Genomic DNA, 20239 nt, shown 5'->3' on the forward strand with positions numbered 1-20239 from the left:
TAATTTTTCTCCACAAAAAATCATGGGTTGGGTTTTGCTTATTTTTTCCTCAAAAATCAGGGTTTTGTTGTGTGATAACTTGTAATGTCCCCTTCTCAGCAGTAATCAACTTAACTGACTGTTAGTCTATTCTGCAGGCCCGTAGGCTAGTCGGAAGCAGAACTTAGGGTTTCCTACCTCTGGGAGGATGTTTCTACAGTTTTGAAGGTTTGCATGTTGGAATTGGTCAATTTGGATACTGGATTCCTTCTGGGCTTTCAGAAAGCTTTGCAATGAGGGTACATGCATTGCAAGTTATGGAGTTTGACTGACTTACTATTTTTAGTAAGTGGAGGCAGAAGCAGTTGAGTTCTCTAGGTTTTTTTGGGTTTTCTGAGAGCTCTACGGTGGTATAACATGCAAACCAATCTGAAGACCTTTATGTGACTTACTATTTTTAGTAGTTCGGTAGCTGCTCAAAATGTGGAGAAAAACACCTTGGAAACACTTACTATTTTTAGCAGTATGCTATTTATAGTAAGTACTATTTTTGGCAGTTCTATTTTTAGCAGGAGTCAACAACTCAGCTCAGTGTCTATTTCCAGCAATGCAGTTCAGTACCTTGGCCTTAGTTCATTTTGGCAATATTCAACATATGGAAGAGGAAGTATTTTTTAATACTTTATAATTTATCCATGGCCTAGGCGAAATTGTTTATGACTTCTGGGGGGCGACTTGGTGTTAGAGATTAAATTATAACTCTATGCAAATGGGTGATTTCCTAAGTATATTGCCTTAGTTGTATTTTTATTTTTGAAGTCATATTTGAGCACCCACTTAATACATTATTTTATGTGCCTTATACTTATCAAAAATGGAAATTAATGGTGAAAATGAATTGGGCGAACTTGTGCAAGGAAATGAAATGAAATGCAACGCCAAATGTTGATGAAATGGAGTGGCATTTGGAGAGCATTTGAATTTGAATTTGGCTGGCAAAAAGTTATAAATACAGGCCTTGGGCTTTCATTTTGGGTATCTATGAAGAAATTATAACGAATTGCTGCCGAAATTTGGAATGAAGCTTTGGGGAATGCATACTTCCTAGGTACCGCTTGATTTTTTGCTTGCAATACAACAGCTAGTCGAGCTTGTGACCTCTCTTCATTCAGAGGAGTGGATTGGAGAACAACGTTGCAGAATTTTTGAGTTAGCTTCAGATGTTTTGGTGTGTTTTCTTGAGTGTTCATGTTGCTGGTCGCGGTGTGTGCTGAAAGTGTTTTTTTCTCGTGGCTCCCTGTGTGCTTGACGTGTGGTTCTGGGTATTGGCTCCATCTCTTCCTCTGCCTTGGGCGATAAAGTTCACCATTTTGCGGATCTTGAAAAGCCGATTTGGATTTTATGTAGCAAGTCGAACTTCCCAGCAGAGCCGTCCCCTTTCCTTGGCTGCCTCATGTTGCGTTCTGACTGTTTGTGGTGTTCGTGGTATAGGTTTGAGGTTCTACTTGTGTTGTCTATGTTATATCTCTCATTTGCTTTTGATTTGGTGCAATTCGGAGTTGATTTGGGAAAGTTGTGAGCATTTTAGTGTGTTCGTAGCTAGCTGGTCTGCGTATTTTCAGTGTGATATTGTTAATTTCAGAATTCGAAGTTGGTTGTGAGAAGAGCTTTCTTGGTGTGCCTTGAGCTTTTGGTGTTGGGAGTTGATTTTGGGGTGTGTAAGTTCATTGGTGTGGAAAAGAAGGAACTTGGTTTTCAATTCTTACTTCTATGATTCATATTGTAATGCTGGTAGTAGTACTAACAGCAGTTCCTATTGTTCTTTCTTGTCCCACTGCATAAGTGGAGTAGGCTGGCCATGCCGCCTATCTTGGAATAGTAATTTCTCTTAGTTTGTAATCCATATTATGCATTGTAAGCTAGTTAGTAGTACTAACAACCATCTTATTGGATTATTGCTTTAAGTCCCACTGCATATGTGGAAGAGGTTGGCTTTGCCGCCTATTTTGAATATTGTAATACTATCCTCCCGTTGCATAAGCGGTAGAGTTGATTTGAATTTCATTTCTAGTCCTCCTGTTGAACAAGCGGTTGAGTGGTTGCATTCTTCAGTTCTTTAGCTTGTCCTTGGCTGGTTTACCACCAAGTGATTGCATTGTTTTCATTATCCCGTTGTATATGCGGAAGGGGTTGGCTTGCCGCCTGAAGATTGTAATCATTTTCAGTTATTGGCATCTAACGACCCCCTCATCACTGTATGCTCTCACCCTCCCAAATTGGGCTCTCGGTGATCAGAAAGTGGAGGGTTGCTTTCAACAGCATTTGGTTTCATTTCCTAACCATAACAAGTGTTGTGTTAGATGTAATTGTGGGAAAAAATTTGGAAAAAATTAAGGGGGATATTACATAACTGATGTTTTGCCACGTGCCATTTTAGGGTTTTCATAATTTTTTCCCCAAAAATTATTTATGGGTTTTCACAATTTTTTTCCTCAAAAATTGTTTGTTGGGTTTTCACGATATTTTCCTCAAAAATTGTTCGTAGGATTTATAATTATTCCTTTAAAATTATCATTTTTAATTTGTGATACCATTTTTTTTCCACAAAAACGATGATTTGTAAATCTAGTTTTCAGGGTTTGATGGTTTTTTCCACAAAAACTGTGCGAGTTGTTGGAGCGAATAGTGCTCAATGCTCATCTGCAAAAATTTTTGCAATTTTTGATAAAATCATGTTTGTTGCTCATTGGAGGGTTTGCAGATTTTTCCTCAAAATCGTGGTCTCAAGTTTTTTCGCTTTTGTAATTCGCATGTGATAGTTCTATAATTCGCATGTGAGGATTACATCAGGTTGGACAGCTTCTGATATTCTTGGTCATTAATATTTTGCAAATCCTGGGAGGGTCTCCGTAGCAGCAAAGTGTTCTTTGCATTTGTGCATTTGTGATCAAAAGACTGGCAGTGTCTTCTGTAGGATAGAGTATGATGACGATTAGGGAGGGTATTAAAATAATATTATATCTATTCTATAATGGTCATCTTAGTTGTCGACTTAGTTGTCTTTTTAGTTTGTTTAGTGTCACTATTGCTTATTTTATTAGGACGCATAGTTAGCTTTTTAGTTTTAGCTATTTAGCTTTTTTAAGCGTTTTTAGCTTTTTAGCTTTAGATTGAAGCTTTAGTTTAACAATTCGATCTTTTTAGAACACCGTCTTGTAATTCTCTTTATATACGTCGTATATTCATAAATAAATCATTCAATCATTTTTCACCCTTTTCACCCCAAATGAAGTTTTCTCTCCCTTTTATATCTCATGTTTGAGGGAGTCACAACTTTTCATTTCATGCCTTTCGACCATTCATTAAACTTAAATAAATTTTAATTCTATTAAATTTTATTTTATTCGGTTATATTTTAATTTATCATTACTATTTATCAATAAATCCTATTTCAACAAGAGGACATTACAAAAACTTATATGGTATCAAAGTATTCTATACTAGATCCTACAACTCAACATGCCACATAAGTTGACGACTTGCAATTCAAGAGTCACAACTTTTCATTTCATGCCTTTTGACCATTCATTAAACTTCAATAAATTTTAATTATATTAAATTTTATTTTATTCTTTTATATTTTAATTTATCATTATTATTTATCAATAAATCCTATTTCAACAAGAGGACATTACAAAAACTTATATGGTATCAAAGTAATCTATACTAGATCCTACAACTCCACATGCCACATTAGTTGATGACTTGAAATTCAAGCACTTGGAAAAAGGAATTTGTGAAATTAAATTTGCAATTAAGAGGAAGCAAGCATGGAATCTTGAAGCATGAATGTCATAGTTGCTACATCATAGGAGTCTTGTTTGAGTCTAGCATGTCAAATTTGACACCTCTTGAAGAATGGCACCACTTAAGACTTCATGTCGGAGTTCCACTCCCAAATTGTATCAGTATTGAAGTTGAGCATTTCATTGATAGAGGAGCTCCTACATTCTCTCTTGATCTTTCTAGGAAAGTCCTTGGAAATCTACTCATTTTGCACCACATTGAAGAACAAGAGGAGTGGAGAGCAAGTTTGGGTAGGCTCCCCATAAGTTTTTCCTACAGGTTGAAGGTGAGAGAAGGTCCTTGAAGAGTTCGTTTGCAATTTAGGATCTCCAGGGTGGATTTTTGGTTCCATTGAAGAGATGGTGTTGGGCTAGGGAGCCCAATAACATTTGTTGTTCCTGTAAATGTTTTTATGATGTTTTTTTTCTGTCTTGTGTCACTTGCAAAGGTTGTAGATCTGTTTTAGATAAGTCTTGTAAGGGCAGATGTTGCCCAAATTCTCTCATGAAATATTAATGTAATCATGTTATCCATCTTTGAAATAAAAATCAGCATATTTCCTCATGTATCGTGTGTGTATAGTTGGTCTACAAAATCAGCAATTTTGATAACCGTAGATATCTGATTGATTACAGTTTTAAACAAGTAAATTAAAGAATTGAAGGGGTGGTTATTGTCTGTAAGACTCTAACCATTCAGTAGAATACGTCCTCGAAAATCCAACTCAGATCCAAATTATAGCTTGATCAGGTTCAGTAATAGCTAATTTTTCAAATTTTCCCATCTAGCATTAATCTCTTGATCTTGTTTCGAAAATCACTTTGTAATCATGCCTTAGAGCCCATTACAAGTGTCTTGGTGAAGTTTAATGGAATGTTTGCTGCCAGGGAAGATTGGCATACAGTTTGTTCCTTATCCATGACTACATTAGAATCCATTCAACATGTTTTGGGCGCAATTCAAGCATTATGAATGCTCAAAAGAGTCTATGCATTATGTTTTCAAGTATACAAAAATCACTATATAGATGCAAACAGTAAAGAAGGAATTGAAAACTTGTGCCATTCACTTTGCAATTACTCAGAACTGTCTTAACGCATTATAGTTAACCCGTCTAACAAAAAATGTTGAGAGGTAATGAACTGTTTGGAAGTCAAATTTAGATGAGCCTGTAGATGCATCTAATCTGAATAATCACAAAAGCACTGAATATAGCATTCCAATTTTCATAAATCAACACTGCTATTTCTGAATCATTCAATCAAAAATGTGCAATTTCTATCCACATCGATTCATTCTAGCATTTGTGAATCTTTCTACTCTTTCAACTTATAAAAATAGCATGTACATCTATGCAAAGAGTCATAAATGAATGGTTGACTTGTGTTTACTCACACCAACCCAACACATTATTGTACTACCCCAATAACATTAACCAATGTGACAATTACATTACTAGAGGAATGTTAAAGCAGCACACCTGCCGCCTGTCAAATAATGCAGAGAGATTGAGTCCTTGAGATAGAGTTATCAACTCAAATGCATTCATCATCAGTGGACCTGTTTCTTTCTCCTCCCTTTGCTCACTTACATATCGTTCCTACAAAATCTCAAAATACAACTGCAGCTCATTTTTTCCATTCATGATGACACATAAAGAAAGAAAAGACAAATTATATCTAAGTCCATGGATCACATAAGTTCTAAGTAGATTGTGATGCAAAAAACTTGAAAAGACTGACCAAAAACATTCTTTCAAATGCTTGAAGCTCCTGGTGGATCTAAGTCAATCTAACATCTAAACATATTGAACCAAATGCAGCACAAATTAAAATGACTAATAGAATGAAGTGACTACTCCATTTCAGACCAAAAGATCTCAATTTTGAAAGGGTGTGTCACTTTCTTTGTAACCCAATCAAACAGTAGGAAGTTTTCCTTTGGCCTATTTTGATCTCATCAGCTATCTTTACTCAAAACCACAAATGAAAAATAGCCCGAGAATGTCATGCATAAAACTACATAGGACCAACCTCTGCATCATTAAAAACTGCAAGTATGTCATCCAAGTTAATATCCTTATCTTCATAAAGTTGTACTGGCTCATAATTCTTCTTGAACCACTCATGATCCCGAATTTCTTTTATTTTTATTCTCTGTAAGAATAAAAAAAAAGTTACACTCACTCAAACAATCATATGAAGCAGACAATAAATTGTAAACATCAATATTATCATAGACTAAATGTGACTCGAATTGGAAGAAAGAAGACAACACAGAAACTTACCTTAATAGGATCTGGATCAAGAATTCTAGAAATTAAAGACTGGGCACTAGCAGAGAACCAGTTTGGGCAGGAAAAATCTGCCACATTGATCTACAAGATTTTACCACAAAAGATGGTGTAAAAATAAAGACCAGCTCATTTATCAAATAATCAAGCTTCTAATCTGCATCAGGCATTAATCAAGAACTCTATTCACATTCCTGAAACATAACACAACATAGGTTCATCAGCAAAAAACTATTTCTCCCTTCCACTCTGACACTGAGGAAAAAAGGAGAACAAATATTATCCACCGAACAATTATAATTTATAACAGAAGACAAGTTTCAATAAAGCTCTATCACTAGGGGAAATACTCAACCACACCATGCCACCTATTTCTTAAAGTATTACATACAATAGAGCGCTAGAGGTGGCTTTTAGGCACCTTCATTTAGGCATATTTTCTAGTATATCTCACTTTATACCAAAAAAAAGTTCAAATATTACTTTATTGTTGTTGGCTTTTCCACTAATCCTCTTACTAGCATCAACATAGACATGGGCATGGATTATAGTTTATGTTATGAAACGTTTTACCTAGATGCTAAGTCACCACGTTCGAATTCGAATTCGAGTTCGAGTTCGAGTTCGGCAACTATGAAATTCGGATAAAGTTTGGCAAGGGCCAAAAATTCAGAAAAAAAAATTGACATTAAATTCGCCTTATATAAATAATATATTCAAGAAATTATCAAAATAGTTTAACATTACAAAATAGATTTAAAATTATTATAAAAAACATGTCACAATTATTAAATATTAATGAAAATAGTATAAAAAGAAATTATAAGCTAATAATAAATTTAAATATGTTACACATTAATATAAATTTAATATAAATAAAATTATAAAATAATAATAAATTTAGATATATTTAATATTAACTAGAACATTAAAATAAACTAAATTTAATATGAAATATAAACTTAAAAAAACAACTGACAAAATATAAAAATCTAAAAACTAAAGGCATTCTTAAAACTAAAAAATATATATTTAATATTAACTAAAACATTAAAACAAACTAAATTTAATATGAAAATAAACTTAAAAAAACAACCGACAAAATATAAAATCTAAAAACTAAAGGCATTCTTTAAAACTAAAAAATCATTCGAACAAAATAAAAAACCTAAAACTAACGTCTTACCTCTCCAATGTTGCGCTCTAGTCTTCAGCAGAGAACTCCACGGCACTCCGGTCTTCAACAGAGAACTCGACAACGGCACTCCAATCTTCAATAGAGCCTTCAACGCTGAGCAATGAGTTATGAGTTGAAGCCCATGAAAACAACAAGCAGAAATTTCGATGGCCTTAAAAAAACTTCCACTTTCTCGCCGACGAACATGAGGCGAATTTTAACGAATATTTTTTTATTTATGAAAGTTTGTCGAATTCCGAATATGAAGCCGGAAATTCGGCGAATGCAGTGACATAGCCTAGATGTAATAAGAATTAATATGCCTTTAAATATTTAAATGGGGTAAATGGGATTAGATTAAACAACAATTGTAAATTGATTTAATAATTATCTGGTGTGATTAAAAGATTTGAAAGGGTATATTGGTTGAAAACTCCCATTAAAACTATGTATTTACTTCAAAACGTGGATATTTGGGGATAGTGGAGAAGTCTATGTCATGGATCAATCAATGAAAGCGGTGAGCACTGGAGAAAGGGCACACAGAGCGTGTCCAACTAGGCATACAAAGTATACAAGGTATTGTTCTGGCAAGAGCATTTGTTATTGAAATATGCAATTGTTCTCCTTCTAAAGTGTAGCCATAGCTTGAGAACCTTGCATTGATCCCAAAGAGAAGTGTGCAAACCAAAATCCAGGGAAGCTTTCACATATGTACTCCAACTCCCCATGAATACAATCATTTTATGTTATTCAATATCCTGTAATTAATCTCAATGTACCTTGTTTTGAAGCACTCTTGTATATGTGTTTACAATTCAGTTTTTAATGCACATATTTTAAGGCAATGCAGATTCAACAACATACAATTATGAGTAATCAAATTAGGTATATTTGAAATATGAAAACTTGCTCGTGAAGTTAGGAAGAATTGTTGATAACATTTGGATATCGTGGCCAGCATTAATGACTTTTCAATAAATCAAAAGGGTTCCACTGCTGATTGATCTGTGCATTCCCCTATTCAACAGGTCATGGGGATTCATTAGCATACTATATTCTCATACGGCACTTAATGATAATAAAACAATATTTAAGCACCTTGTCGGCTTCTGGATATATAATGTGCAATAATGAGAGGCAGAGAATAAGGTAGAAAATATGCAACATATATACTATGAACCAAAGAAATGAGACCCGGACTCAACTCGGACTCGGACTCAGAACTCGGAGTCAGACTCGGCTGCAAACTCGGCTAGACTCGGGAAAGTGAAAAACTCAAGAAATTTAGAGATTTTTAAAGATTTAAAACTTGTTTCATGCACCCTTTATTGAATACACCTTAAAGACACAATAACATCATCAAACTCAGCTCATTTGATTACATACACAAGTATACATCAATCACATAAGCATAAACGCAAATTGTACCTAAAGGAAATAACAAACATAGATATATAAATATTGTCAAATGTATACAATATTACAAAACTCATGGAATAAAAAATCCATGTCATCATATGATCATCATCAAATGTCCATACAAATACCAAAGGTAAATACAACTACAAGCCTATGGCTTAGAGGAGCGTGTACCCTCTGGCCCCGGCCTCCTGCGAAGGCATCCAAGGTAGGTCTTGGATGATTCGGCAGCCATAGCCACTCACCAACATGCCATGCTCACCAACATCAAGAACATCTGTCACTATCTGCTTCTGAATCTCCTGTCTCTGCTCATGCTCTCTGCTCCTCTGCCATGGCTACAGCCTCAGCCTCTATATCTACCTGGTCGATCCAATCAGTGTCATCATCACTAAAGATAGCCGCAGCATCTGTCTCAGTGGCCCACTTTGTATCAGGATCAACCTCATCTAGAATGATAGGAGAGATGTCAACTAATGCATTCTTTCTCATTCTCAGGGGGAGGTTGTAGTGAACAAAGATGAGATCATTCATCTTCTCCACGGATAATCTATTGCGTCTCTTGGAGTGTATGTGCTCAAACATACTCCAATTGCACTCACAACCAGATGCGCTGCATGGTTGGCTCAAGATGCGAATGGCCAGCTTCTGAAGATTTGGTGTCATCGGGCCAAAAAAGCTCCACCAATTATCTGAGTTTGAAATGAGAAAAATAAATAAAATCACTCACTCATAAACTCATTTAACAATATACAATAAAACTAAAATTAAGCCTTACAATTTATTTTTACCTCACATCATAGTTGTCCTACTATCTTTGGCGATAGGATGAGAGAAGGTCTCCCCTTGTGCATTTGAGAACAACTGTAGCTCTCGAATAAGCTCCGTCTGAGTAGAACCAGCAAGTGCCATCTTCTCCATGATTGAGTATAACCCATTAAGGACCTCCACATCAGCCTTGAAAGTAGGGCTAAAATGGAATGTCGGATTCAGATAATAGGTTGCTGCATGGATGGGCCTATGAAGTTGATGATGTCATCTCCTATCAACGATCTCCCAAATGGGACCATACTTGCTCTCATCTCCTCCATAGAAAATGAAATTTTTGCATACAAGAAACAAAAAAAGCTCAAAAAATCAATCTTACCTCTTACAACAAGCTTGAAATGAGCTGCAAACTCTTCCTTTCCAACTCTTGATGAACCAAATCAAAGTATAATGCAGCCCCAATGTGATGACGGATGAAATCTTGAGCTTCCTCCTTGCTGGTTTTTCTTCAATGAAACCTTGTTTCTCTTCACAACTCACTTTTCTGATTTCTCCTCCTATTTTACCAAATGAATGAAATGAAGTTCAATTTTAGGGGCATAGGATAATAAAGCCAAAAAAAACTTCAAAAAACTTTTAAAATGTGCTTTTGTGTTGCCTTTTTTCATGCCCAACACGGCCGAGTCTGCACGACAGGACTCACCAAGTTTGGGCAAAATCGGCGAGTTAGGCGAGTCGGCCCCTGGACTCGGCTGAGTCGGAGTCTGAGTTTGCTGGACTCGTGGGGGCTGACTCGGACTTGGACTCGCCGAGTTTGGGCGTTTCTCGTTTCTCTACTATGAACACATCAAACCAAAAAAATAATACAATATGCAGTTGTAGGGTCTCACTATAGTTCATTAAAATTGTCTTGATTCTGGAAAACTTTCTTCCTTTAGGCATTTTGTGCCTGCCAAAATTTTATGGATAAAACATGAATAAATTCAAACAGAGCACTACCAAAAGGTACCATAAAGAGAGGTATAGCAATGAAGCACAAGCAAAAAGGGAATCCACACTCTAATTAAATATGTGTAATTATGCAATTAGAAAATCTGATGTGGAAACCCTAATGGAAAAGAAGGATAAACCCTAAGTTTGAACACACTAAGTCTTAGTTATGGCATAACTTGAAACCACTTCTCAAAATTGTTTACACTATTTATGCTTGTCTCCTAAATATAGGAACGTCTTTGTTAATAATAACCCTCCTTAGCATATGTCTTTTCCAAATCTCAAATCTGAATTCAGAAATTTTTAATAGAAATCCTTTTTCTGCATAAGGTTATATTTGATTTGTAATTGTTTGAATCATCTTCCGTTTTAACTTTTTCTAATATCGTTAATTGTACACCCTTTCAATATAAATGCTGTCTCTAAGAATCTGTCTGTGCAATTTCTTAAAAGAGTTGCAGTGTTTTCTTTGAATAGTGCCCAGACTGGCCCAAATATTACTCTCCCAATACCCTAAATCTGTGCAAGAATATATAAAATTCTGTAACTTACACAGAATTACAAACAAATGATTCAGATCTGCTTGAACAGAAGATTTGAACATTTGATCCTCTTGTTGTAATTTAGTGTAGTATAATACTTGTGCTCCATGGGGGCGCATCCCTTGCCTTGGTACCCCCTTACCCGTCCCAGAAAACTTTTGGCGACTCTGAAGTGTCCAGGAAACATCCCCTTGCCATCCCCCTTTGTTCGCAGACAGAGGAAAGGTTTCAGAAACATCCACTTTTGCTGCGGGGACATCAGGGGATGGCTAGCCGTGCCCAGCAGCGAATGGGACATTTAAAATAAAAAACACAATTTTAAAATTAAAAAAGGGGTGGGTGGGCCCACAAGGACCCCCCACCCCTTTGAACAATACCTAAACTAATGCATCTATTAAAAACACAAAAAAAAAAAAAAAAAAATCTTATCATTTCAACTTTTGCAAAGAAAGAGAAAAGCAACAAGAGGTCAAGGAGAGAAAGACAGTTCAAAGAGTTGACTAGGACATCAAATCCAGATTCCACACCATTAGAGGTAAGTTCTTCATCTTATATTTGCTTTTGCAACTTGTTTTGCATTTTTTCAAGTTTTTCAACACACGGAGTGCATTGTGAGTATTTTTTTAATTTGAACTTGCAGCTCTCTTTGAAATTCTTATTAAAAAAATCATGAGCAGCAGTGGGAGTAGTGATAGTGAGAATGTTGAAGTTCAAATGCAAAAAAGAAGTATACCTAGAAGTATGGCAGCCATTGGGGTGTGTTCAAGGAGTGGGAGTGTAGCAGGGCCAGCAAGTTCAAAGCCGTTTGAATGTCCTTCCCAACTCCTCAAAACCTATGCAAAAAGCCCATTTAACCCCAAGAAAGTCGAAACCTCTATTAAAATTTGCATCAAGACTTGATAATGATATGAAAAAAAATTCAGGGGGTAGAGTAGAGCATGGGAGTTCCATTTGTGCCACAAACAATATAGGGGCAGCTATATGACAGTTTATTGCCATCTTTCGTGGATAGGCAGTCAAGGGGTGAAAGGTGTAAACAAATAACTCAAGCTGAGAAAATTGAGGCAAATAGATTGCATATGGAGGGTAAGTCATTAAAGAAATGGATTCCAATTGAGAGTTTGCAGTCTAGTGTGTCAATGCCTACAAGATCCATGGATGTTGCTTCTCATGGTGGAGAGGGTTCTACTTCTACTAGGGGAAAGAAGAGAAGTGCTAATGTTGCATATTTGTTTAACATACAATCATAAGATCTAGATGAATCCTCTATTGCTAAGTTTTATTATGCTCATGTCATACCATTTCATTTCTCACGTTCACCATATTTTAAACAATTGTTCAGAAATGTTCAAGCTGTCTGTCCCTTGTTTGTTCCCCCTAGAAAAACTAAGCTACACACTACCCTTCTTGATAGAGCGTACTCCAAGGTGAGTGTTTTGATGAAGATATTAGACAAACATGGATAAGGGATGCATGCTCCATAATCATGGATGAGTGGACCGATATCAAACATCAGCCACTCATCAATATTATTGTGACAACAGGCTCTTATTTTATTAGAGCTATGGATTGTTTGGGGAAAAGGAAGGATGCATCATTCCAATTCCAAATTTTGAGAGATGCCATAGAGGAGGTTGGAGCCTCTAATGTTGTGCAGGTAGTGACTGATTCACTCGTGTGTAAGCTAGTTGGATTGGTGGTGGAGAGTGCTTATAAGAACCATTTTTGCACCCCATGTTGTGTGCATGCATTGAACAATACCTTGAAGGACATTGGGAGGATTGATTGGGTGAAGGCAGTGGTGTTAGAGGCTATAGATGTGCAGATGTTCATTTGCAACCATCACACTTCACTTGTTTTGGTTAGGACATTTTCAAAGAAGGAATTCCTCAAGCCCATGGAGGCTAGATATGCTAACTACTTCATTTTATTTGAGAGGATGCTTGAGGTCCAAGAGGCTCTACAATCAATAGTGGTCAATGCAAAGTAGGGTAGTGTTGTGACCTTTTCACACATGCCCCATTGCAAACGGGGACCCCCTCTTTCCTGTTTTCTGCATTGGTTAGTTTAGGGTTTTGGCAGCATAATGGGCAATCTTGAGTTCCCGTGCCGAAGTCTCGGATTTTTTATCATGCCTAATTGTCGTTTAGGGTTTTTGAAGTTATAGGATCAAGCACATAAAGTTGAGATTTTAAATGATCCTAATTTTGTCTAAGTATAAACCTTTTGAGCGTTAACGTGTTTTTGAACATTCTCGTCGGTGATTTTTAAGTGCCTAAGCATTTCAGGACCTTTAGGAGTTGTTTTTTCGCTCCTAGGAAGTTATTCAAATTGATTTTGCACTTAATCCCGATAGGTTCCCCTTATGTTTTGCTCAAATTTTGAGAAATTTGCCTAAGTACCGATGCATTTTATTGAAATTTTAAGTGTCCAGATGATTTTGAGTGGTTAAACTGTTAAATTCCAGATGAAAATTCATGTTCTAAGGGTCAAAATGTCAAAATTCCTGACGGGAGGTGCTTTTCCCCTCACATTCCTGATGACCCATGATTTTCCTCAACTCAAAATCCTAACTGGTGGTGGATTTCCACTAGATTCCAGATGGACCTAATTTTTCCCCCACTTATGGTCCAAACATGGGGCGATTTTCCACCAAGATGCTCAAAATTTGACTAAGTGTGGGAATTCTTCCTAACAACCCACGATTTTCCACCAGGACTGTGGATGACTTCAATGAGGACTCCTGATGCCAATCGATTTTACGCTAGGACTTTTATGACGAGATTTTGAGGATTTTTATCCGAAAAGTGATTCCAGACCTTGGGCGAATTTCGACCATGATGATTTTGATGATTTTTGGGTTTGGATAACTATCCATACTAGGATCGATTTTCCCCTGGAGGCTTTTGTGCAAGGTTTGGTGAAATTTTGTTAAGATTTTTATCCTAATAGGGGTCGATTTTCCCCTAGATGTGCATTTTTGAAAATTTTAATTATTTTTATTTGGATTTTTTTAATCCAAATAGGGGTCGATTTTCCCCATGGGTCAATTTTGGATCAAATTTTTTTTTTTTTTAATAAAGTGACCCAATTTAATTGTTTTTTAAAAGTGATGACAATTATTTAAAAATTAAAAACAATTAATAAATGATTTGCAATGAACATTAAATGATTTTCACCTTCTAGAAGCAAATCGATTTTCCCCAGGCAAGTATAAGTAACAAATGTTTATCCCACATTGCTTGTGTGGTGAAAAATCAAGGCAAAAGCAAGTTTAAAAAGGAGGTGGCCAGCATTATTATAATATTATATTTGCCAAGTGTGTTGCTAACTTAGGCGACTTTTCCTCCAGCTAGCGAATTTGTTCAAGTGTCAAGTTGACACCATTGAGGCCGAAGTTGATTTCATTGTTCATTTTTCTTCATTCCCAGCCTTAGGCGATTTTCCTTGGCAGCCATTGGAGGGCATTTGAAGATATTTTTCAGACTTGGCGATTTTTGCTAGAGGTGGCGCCATTTTTGGGAGAAGGCGATTTTGTTTTGGGGGTCATTCACTTCCGTTTTTGGGTGTATTTATTCATATTTGGTGGCTGCCATTGTCATTCCTTGCTGTAATTATTTCCAGATCTGAGTTTGACGCCATTATTTGCAGCTTGTGTGACCTCCATTGTTGGTTGGTAACACATTTTCAGAATTATTTTTCACCAACCAGCTTGTTCCAACCTAGGCATTTTTGTTTGGAGGTGTTTTCTGAGGTGTTTTAGAGCATTTTCAGACCTTCTTAATGCTCTTGCATGTCTGAAACTCCATTGTCAAGGGGCTGTCCTCAAAAAGCATTCATTTCCAGCCACTTTCCTATTTGGGCGATTTCACTTGGAGTGCATTTTTGCACTATTTCTTGGCAATTTTCTGAGTTTACTATCATTCTTAGAGGTGCTGGTAAGTCTGAAAATCTCAGACTTGTCTTCAGACTGAAATTTCACTTCCAGCCCTACATACATGCTCAGATTTGTTCATTTTTGCCTTGGGAAATTTATTTTCATCACAAATTTTGCATAACATGCTATTGCAACATGATTTTAATGATTGATTTATAGAGTTGCAGGTTGTCTTCAGACTTGCTGGCAGCCATTGTTGGACCTTGGGAAGGTGTCCTCAAACAACTTTTGTGTGAAAACGCTACCTTTCACACCTTTCCTAGTTCATTTCCTGATACGGTATACTCATTTGCACTCTAATTTGGATAAATTCCTAGGTATAAGGAGGTGTCTTCACACTTTGCTAAGTCTGAAAATTGATGATTTTAATGAACTTCATGAGGGATTCATACCTAATCTTGTCATATTTTCATTCTATTTTCAGAATTCATTTTAAATATGGATAAAATTCTTGATTTCCATCCATAAACTTGTCTAAATCATTAAGAGATCAGAACTTATTTAACTCTGAAAGTAGTTATCAGGATATATTTTCTGAAGTGTCTAACTTCCAGCTTCATACAGGTGCAATGTTGAAGTCGGGAATTAACAAACACGAACATGCATTTACTGAACATGGGCCAGATGCGGCATTGGATGTTCGGAATTGGAAGCCAAATTCCTTCCCCAGCTTATGTGAACATTATGAAGAGTGGCATTTATCAAGCCGTTGGATTTCCGCAGTCCATATAGTGTAGCGAGCTAATCCTGGAATGTGCACGATGTTATGATCCTCACTCTTGAATGATCAAGACTCCTAAGGGTGCCACCATTGCCTACCTTGCTGAGGTGTTTGGAATTCCACATGGAGCGGACATGAAAGATAGAACCAAGGATGAATATGAAGAAAGATACAAGAAGAAGATGGATGCGTGCCAAACCGTAGTGAACAAGGAGTGAATGATTGATCCTATGACTCATCATTTCAAGGCTCCCAAGACACTCATGTGCACAGATTTCAAAGATGAATATAGTGATTTAGTATTCTTGCTTAATCGAGTGATGGGGATGCCGCGGGGTGCATATATGATGGATGGATGTTCTATTTCATCCAAGATTGTCTGAAAGGAACATTGATCAATTGGTCAAAAATCATAAGTGACAATCTGGATTTTCAGCTAAGGAATGTGGAGAGATCCGGGTCGTTCGCCATGACTTCCTAGTTGGTGTACCTGCTTGCACAATTTGTTACCTACAAAGGATTGATATGCAGTCGTGAAGTCGGGAATGGACAAGGACAGTTCAGGCGTTATGAATGCTATCCATAGCTGAACATGTATCAAATTGAAGATTATAAGAGAGTGAATGATGCATTCACTATGTATATAATGCGAATGTTGCAAGGTGGGATCCACAGGAGTTTGTCCAAGGAGGCGACAGAGCTGATAGAGAAATATGGATCATGGTACATATAGTTTCCCACTTTCACATACCTAAGGATTCATGGATTTCAATCCGAACCTTACAGGCTTCCTAGGTATCCTACAGACAAAATGATATTACTTGAAGTGGTGAGACAACTTCTGGAGTTTGATTCTATCCAGAAGGACAAACATAGAACGGGCATGTCATTTCCTATTTCCGTAGGAGAGACATTGGAGGTTTGCCAATCCGCCGCAGCAGCGAGCATAGCAGTTGAGGAACTTGCATTCTATCGATTTGCAACATATAAGAAAAGAGAAAGATTTGATCCAGATAAGAAAGTTGGAAGGATCAGGGGAGATAAGTTCATCCACAAGGTAGACAGAGAGAATTATTGAGCCAACCTGATGGACGAGCAGGTAGTGAAAAGAAGAATGTGGTCCAAAATGTTAGTGGATTTTATGAGGAAGTGTGGACTTTTTCTCGTTCCTAATCAGATTTTAGATGACAAGGATCATACGCATCCATAGTATGAGAATGAAATGAAAAAGGCTATTCTATTGCCTAATTGGTCAGAACAAGAAGTGACAGATTTGAATGCATTGATGAGAGAGGTCTTGAGTTTCTCCAGAGGATGGGTCGACCATCAGATGAACAAGTTAGTTGACATGGGTGTTACCTTCACTTATGAAAGGATGAAACCGGAGGAATCTGTTTCCGAAGATGATCAAAGGACTATCGGCGACATAAGGATTCATGCGGATGAGGAGAGTCAAGCTCCTAAACGAAGGAAGAACACACCAAGAGAAGTCAAGGCTAAAGGGAAGAAGATTGAGGAGTTTAAGAGGAAGAAGCAAAAGATTATCATTCCTTCACCACCCCTCAATGTCTCATCAATCAAGGAAGTTGAAGTGCCAACACAAAACAAAGGGTTTGAGCAATGTTCTAACACAGTGATATTACCAAAGAATGTTCAAGATTTACATGTCACAGCTACATCTGCTCCACCTAATGAAGATGATAATCAATCGGGATCCCCTACTGTCCTTTTGAAGGTTAGTTTGGTTAAGAATGTATATGATTTGACCAGGGATAATCCTGATGATGATGATGATGTTATCTCGGCGTTGAGAGAGCTTAATCGAGAGATATGTGTCAATGATGGTATGGAGATAGCCGCTATTCCTGATTGGCTGATGAAGAGTATGGAGAAAAGTAAGAAGATGGTAGAGGCGCAGCCTATTGACGACATTGATGACTACTTAGCTAGGAGTAACAAGGAGAAAGAACCTAAGAAAGCTGAGATTTTGTCACACATAGCTAGAGATGAGACAGGAATGCAGATTGCGCAGGTGGCTATTCCTATTGGAAATGTGACGAAGGACATTGCTACTCCCATGGATTTTCAGATTACTTCAGTTGCCCTTGGCTGTACTACAAAAGAACAGGAATTTCAGGAGGTTGGTGATACTCTCAGGGTAATTAGTGCGAGATTGGACCGGGAGATAGAAGAGAGAAAAGTGTGAAGAAGAGAATATCAGACTTAGAGAGTATATTGCAGGGATAAGGCGTGAGAATCCCACCCTTATTTCCCCTATTGTAGTTGATTGTGGACTACATACACATTATGAGGCAACGAGAGATACACTCTCGAAGGTGGAGAAATGGATTGAAGATACTAAAAGACAGGCGGATGATTTCCTTACTCATTTTGTCCAGGCTTTTGATAGGACAACAAGGCTCATATTCAGGATACAGTATTTAGAGGGAGTTTGGGAGGAATTCTAACCTATTCAAGAGAAGACTATTCCACGCCTTGGAGATTTGAAGAAAATTCCTATGTCTACATTGATCAAGGACAATATTATGCATAATGAAGATAGATACGATTTCCATGGCTAGTATTGTTCATTAGCCATGAAGAAATCAACTTATGAGAGTGCACAAAAGAGTTGTTCAGAGATGGAAGGATCAGTTCATGATATTCAGTTGAGGATCCTTGCCTCAATTGAGGAGTTATTGGGAGTTGATGTCAGTGAAGCTAGTGGTTTACACTTAGCGGAATTGAGAAACAAAATGAAGTTCATGTACTTCAATCAGTTGGACTCTTTGAAGAAGAGTCAGATGGATGACTTGGTCTCTTTGTTGATTCATGTTCACAATTCACAAAAACTCATGTCAGATTGGGAGAACACCTTGGATGCTTGCTCGGATGCATTGGACGTGATTGATTTACGGTAGGATACCTTACCCAGCATTTCCATGGAGTTATATTTTGTATTAGCTAGATTCTTGAATTATGTTGTGAGAGAAAGAGATGCAGGACAAAATCTTCTAGAAGATTCTCTATTTGAGGACTAGGTGTCTTTCTATTGGGCCATATGTTGGTGGCTCCATTTTTTATGTAAACCCTAATTAGGGCAACTCTAGGCTTTTGTTGGCATGATCTTGGCCCTCGATTTTGATTGAGTCTTGGCCATCCATTTTGTATGAGACTCTATATATACCCCATTGCCTCTCATTTGTAAGAGAGATTTTTGAGAATTGTTGGTAGATGTTGCAGATTTGAATATAAATCATTGTTTGACTTCATGGTGATTTTTGTTTAAGTGTTGTCTTGCATTCAAGGTTCTCAATTCCTCCAAGTTAGGTTAGAATTTTAGATTAGAATTTGCTTTCAATGTTTGTTAGATTGAATGAAAGAATTGTTGAATGTATTTGTGTGGAATCCATTAATCCATACCGCTAGCCTCTTGATGATTGTAAGTGCGTCGTGCGTGATCAAGTGAAAATTTATGCAAACTTAACTTCGATTATTATATGTCCATTGTTATGCATCAACTTGGATGGTATCAATGTTTGATGGTAGTATTTTGAAAATCTATGAGATATACCTTAGATGATTGCACTACGCTTGTGTCAAGATCTGTTCGACTTGATGATGAGACCTTGCCTAGTTTTGATTCCACTAAATTTGTTCCTCACTTCCTGCATTCTAGGCTTAGAATAGAATTCCTATCCCTATTCCTTTTTGTCCTTTTTTAGAAAGGCTTGTTAGAAGTAAGTCCAAAACTACATTGCCAAATCCTAAGTTATCAGCACACCCATTCCATATTCATGATAAGCAAAGTTGATTTGAACAATTGTGTAAGTCCCCAAGTGAAAACAGCAATTCACATCGACCATTGAGTTACCCACTCATTAAGACCTGACTGTAGAAACCTTGGAATCATTTTAGTTGATCTTACCCTTAGCATTTGAGGTGACTTTTGTTTAAGAGAGGGTAAAGTACTTTGGTATTTTATTATGATGCTTGCATGTGCATAAAACACACATCAACAGGTAGATGGCATTTGGCAAGCACACCAAAGGGAATAAGTGTGAAACAAAAAATCCTTGATGATGATTGGCGGCCCGCAATGAGGTAAGAATATCGACATCGCTGATTTTATTATTTAAGTTTTAAAATGTTAATTTTATGTTTTTTTATATGTTTCTAATTTGTGTAACATGTTCATTCTTTTTGATGATTTTCATTTTTGTAACTTGTTTGCACTTGCAGATATGTTTGCTCCTTCATTGGGCCTATTGTGCGCGTGATTAGATATGTTAATACTGACTCTCCTAACCTTTAAGATATTTATGAGACCTTTGATAGCATATGCTTGGACATATCAAGCAAACAATTCATAGCAGGGAGCCTACTTTGGGATTTTATGAGGAGCATCTTAGGCCGATTGTGACACGATGGTAGAATACAATGAACGCCCCTCTTTATGTGGCAGCCTATGCTCTCAATCCGAAATGGTATGCACTGAGACTTGGGAGAGTGCCTCCATCTCATTATGAAGAGGTAAAATAAGGATTCATGAAGGCCCTTG

General features: G+C 36.9%; 1 protein-coding gene across 3 annotated transcripts in view; it reads right to left on the minus strand.

The window, feature by feature from the left end:
- The window catches only part of LOC131044147 (CBL-interacting serine/threonine-protein kinase 24), a 116497-nt gene that overhangs the window by 29996 nt on the left and 66262 nt on the right, over positions 1–20239 (minus strand). For 2 of the 3 annotated variants that reach the window (XM_057977413.2, XM_057977414.2), the window contains 3 exons: positions 6113–6202; positions 5859–5981; positions 5306–5425 (listed from right to left, as the gene is read on the minus strand). In XM_057977413.2, the coding sequence (XP_057833396.1) occupies positions 5306–5425; positions 5859–5981; positions 6113–6202 (333 nt within the window). The remainder of the gene's footprint in view (positions 1–5305; positions 5426–5858; positions 5982–6112; positions 6203–20239) is intronic. The other variant, XM_057977415.2, reaches the window with a different exon arrangement.

Source organism: Cryptomeria japonica, chromosome 6, assembly GCF_030272615.1.
Source record: "Cryptomeria japonica chromosome 6, Sugi_1.0, whole genome shotgun sequence".
NCBI lineage: Eukaryota > Viridiplantae > Streptophyta > Pinopsida > Cupressales > Cupressaceae > Cryptomeria > Cryptomeria japonica.